This window comes from Cicer arietinum, unplaced genomic scaffold (genome assembly GCF_000331145.2).
Source record: "Cicer arietinum cultivar CDC Frontier isolate Library 1 unplaced genomic scaffold, Cicar.CDCFrontier_v2.0 Ca_scaffold_6423_v2.0, whole genome shotgun sequence".
Taxonomy (NCBI): Eukaryota; Viridiplantae; Streptophyta; class Magnoliopsida; order Fabales; family Fabaceae; genus Cicer; species Cicer arietinum.
In genome coordinates, this window is record NW_027340069.1 from 550,301 (window position 1) to 552,606 (window position 2,306).

Sequence of the window (2,306 nt, forward strand, 5' to 3'; positions counted from 1 at the left end):
AAAAAATTCCTCCTTTATAGTCAGGGCTCAATGGTTTTCCATTGATGTCAACTGTCACATTAAAATAATTCTCTGGGAGGTTAAATTGGTCACACCTACATTCACTGCAACTTTTCCTATTTTCTGTGCCACGTGTATCGATGACCATGATGCTAAATAACCATTTCTCTTCCGACCCTTGTGGAATAGCTTTAGGGTTACCTACTTCAACTGCAAAAGGATCTGGAATCTTTGAACTTGTTCCTCTTGATTCACTTCCCAAACCCCAATATTGTGGAAGAATACCTCCATTGCAAGTTCCATCGTTTCTTTTGAAAATGGCATCCTCATAGGGATTGGTATGAGCATTATGATCGTGTGACACATTCTTATTTATAAAATTTATAACAAACCAATGATGAAGGTAAGTTTCATACAATGGTATAGAATTTCCTTCTTCATCAATTAGATCAACGTCAAAGCTCTTTACACCAATATGACCCTTTGGAAACTCAATTTCCATCAATGCTTTAGAAACAACGTTTCCGGGTCCAATTTCAAACTTTTCAGACACAAATGTTGCTGATTTTATATGATTCTCATACTCCTTTTGTTGTGAGTAAATTGTGCTTGACAACATCAAAAGTATTGATAATGAGAAAATAAATGCATTAGAGATAAATCTCATGTTTACCTGCACATAAATAATGATTATTATTACATAATAAGTTATGAAAAATGTTTGTAATATGATACATATTATAATATATGCTTGAAAAACAGTAGGGAAATTAATTTGAATGAAGGGTTTACCACATGAGAAACCATGGTGAAGATTTTCTTCTTATCGAATTTCTAATAAATTTTTGAAAAAAAATAATTGGTTGAATATAACTTTGTGAATATGAAGAAGTCTTGAACGCTCCCTACTTTTATAGTAAAATTGTATAAGGACATACAATTATACGGTTGGCAAAGCTTTGATATCAGTCTGACGCATATGTCGTTTGAATGTCTAAGGTGTTTTTATATTTACAAGTCAACAATTTCAACATAAACAAATTTTGTTAAGAATTTATTGAGGTGTCTAAAAATTTAAGCCATTTAAAAAATCTCAATACCTAGCTATTTATCGCTATAGCAAGTTGAGTTTTTATACGAAGATTAGTTGGTGTTAGTTACAGCTCCACAAATAATTTTACAAAAAAAGAAATCTCATTTTTCCCGTTTAATTAGTTATAGGTTTTTATTTTTATTTGGTCAAACGAAATTGTGAATAATACATATTGAAATCAATGTTAGTTCCCACATTTACATGTTAAGTGGTGTATGAAATATGGATGCACCATTATCGATCACATAAAGGAGGAAATGAGGAAGGTCACGCGGTTGGAATGTCAGTATGTTATACTATTCCAAAAAATAATGGTGATGATCCGTTTCATGTTCAAAAAGCAAACATCCCAATGGATAAAGGTGGTTACCTTATCTACGGCACTGCTCATATGCATTCAGGTGTTGTTAATGCAAGTCTATATGGGCAGGTAAAATTTAATATTTTAATTTGACGGAGTATTGTTAAACTGTATTATGTTTTCTTTAATTAGTTTCTTAAGTTGTAATACTTTGATAGTGCATGCATAATATCTAATATTTATCCCTTTAAGATTTAATTGAAATAGAATGTCAGTTTAAAGAGTTTTTGCACTTTCACTCAATCAAAAGTGTTAGATTATTAGAAACATTTGACTTTTATAAAAGTACTTCTTAAGTCATACACATGAGTAGTTGTTATATGCTGACATTGTAAATTTTTTTACACTGACAATGTATGAAGATTAAACCCATTTATTATTTGTTTTGGATTAATTAATTAGGATGGAAAGGAGTTGTGCACATCAACACCAAGATATGGAACGGGAAAGGAAGCAGGAAATGAGGAAGGTTACGCGGTTGGAATGTCAGTATGTTATCCAAAACCAGGTTCAATCAAGATTAATGATGGTGAAATTATGACTGTAGAATCCAGATATAAGAATGAATTTCTCACTGAAGCTATGGGACATATGTACATCTATTTGGCTGATCGACTACCAAACACACCGTAGACATCAAACTCTTATGATTTGTAATTTTTTAATGTAAAGTTTCTTTTTGACATATGAAGAGTATAACCTGTGTATTTATTTTACCATTTTTTCCTTAATTGCCTTTTGGAGACCCTCTCCACACTTCACAATATCAAGTCACTTTTTTTCTTCGGAGTAAATAATGTCACAAAAATATTTATCAATATTTAAATGAGATTATATGAGTCTCTTGAGTTT

At 31.2% G+C, this 2,306-nt stretch overlaps 1 protein-coding gene across 1 annotated transcript in view; it reads right to left on the reverse strand.

Annotated features, from left to right (window-relative positions):
- Positions 1-667, reverse strand: part of LOC101513451 (uncharacterized) — a gene marked incomplete at its 3' end in the record, with an annotated part of 9,967 nt that extends 9,300 nt beyond the window's left edge. Inside the window, exon 1 of the mRNA XM_073364813.1 lies at positions 202-667. Coding sequence (XP_073220914.1) covers positions 202-667 — 466 coding nt within the window. The remainder of the gene's footprint in view (positions 1-201) is intronic.
- Between the last annotated feature and the right edge of the window lie 1,639 nt (positions 668-2,306).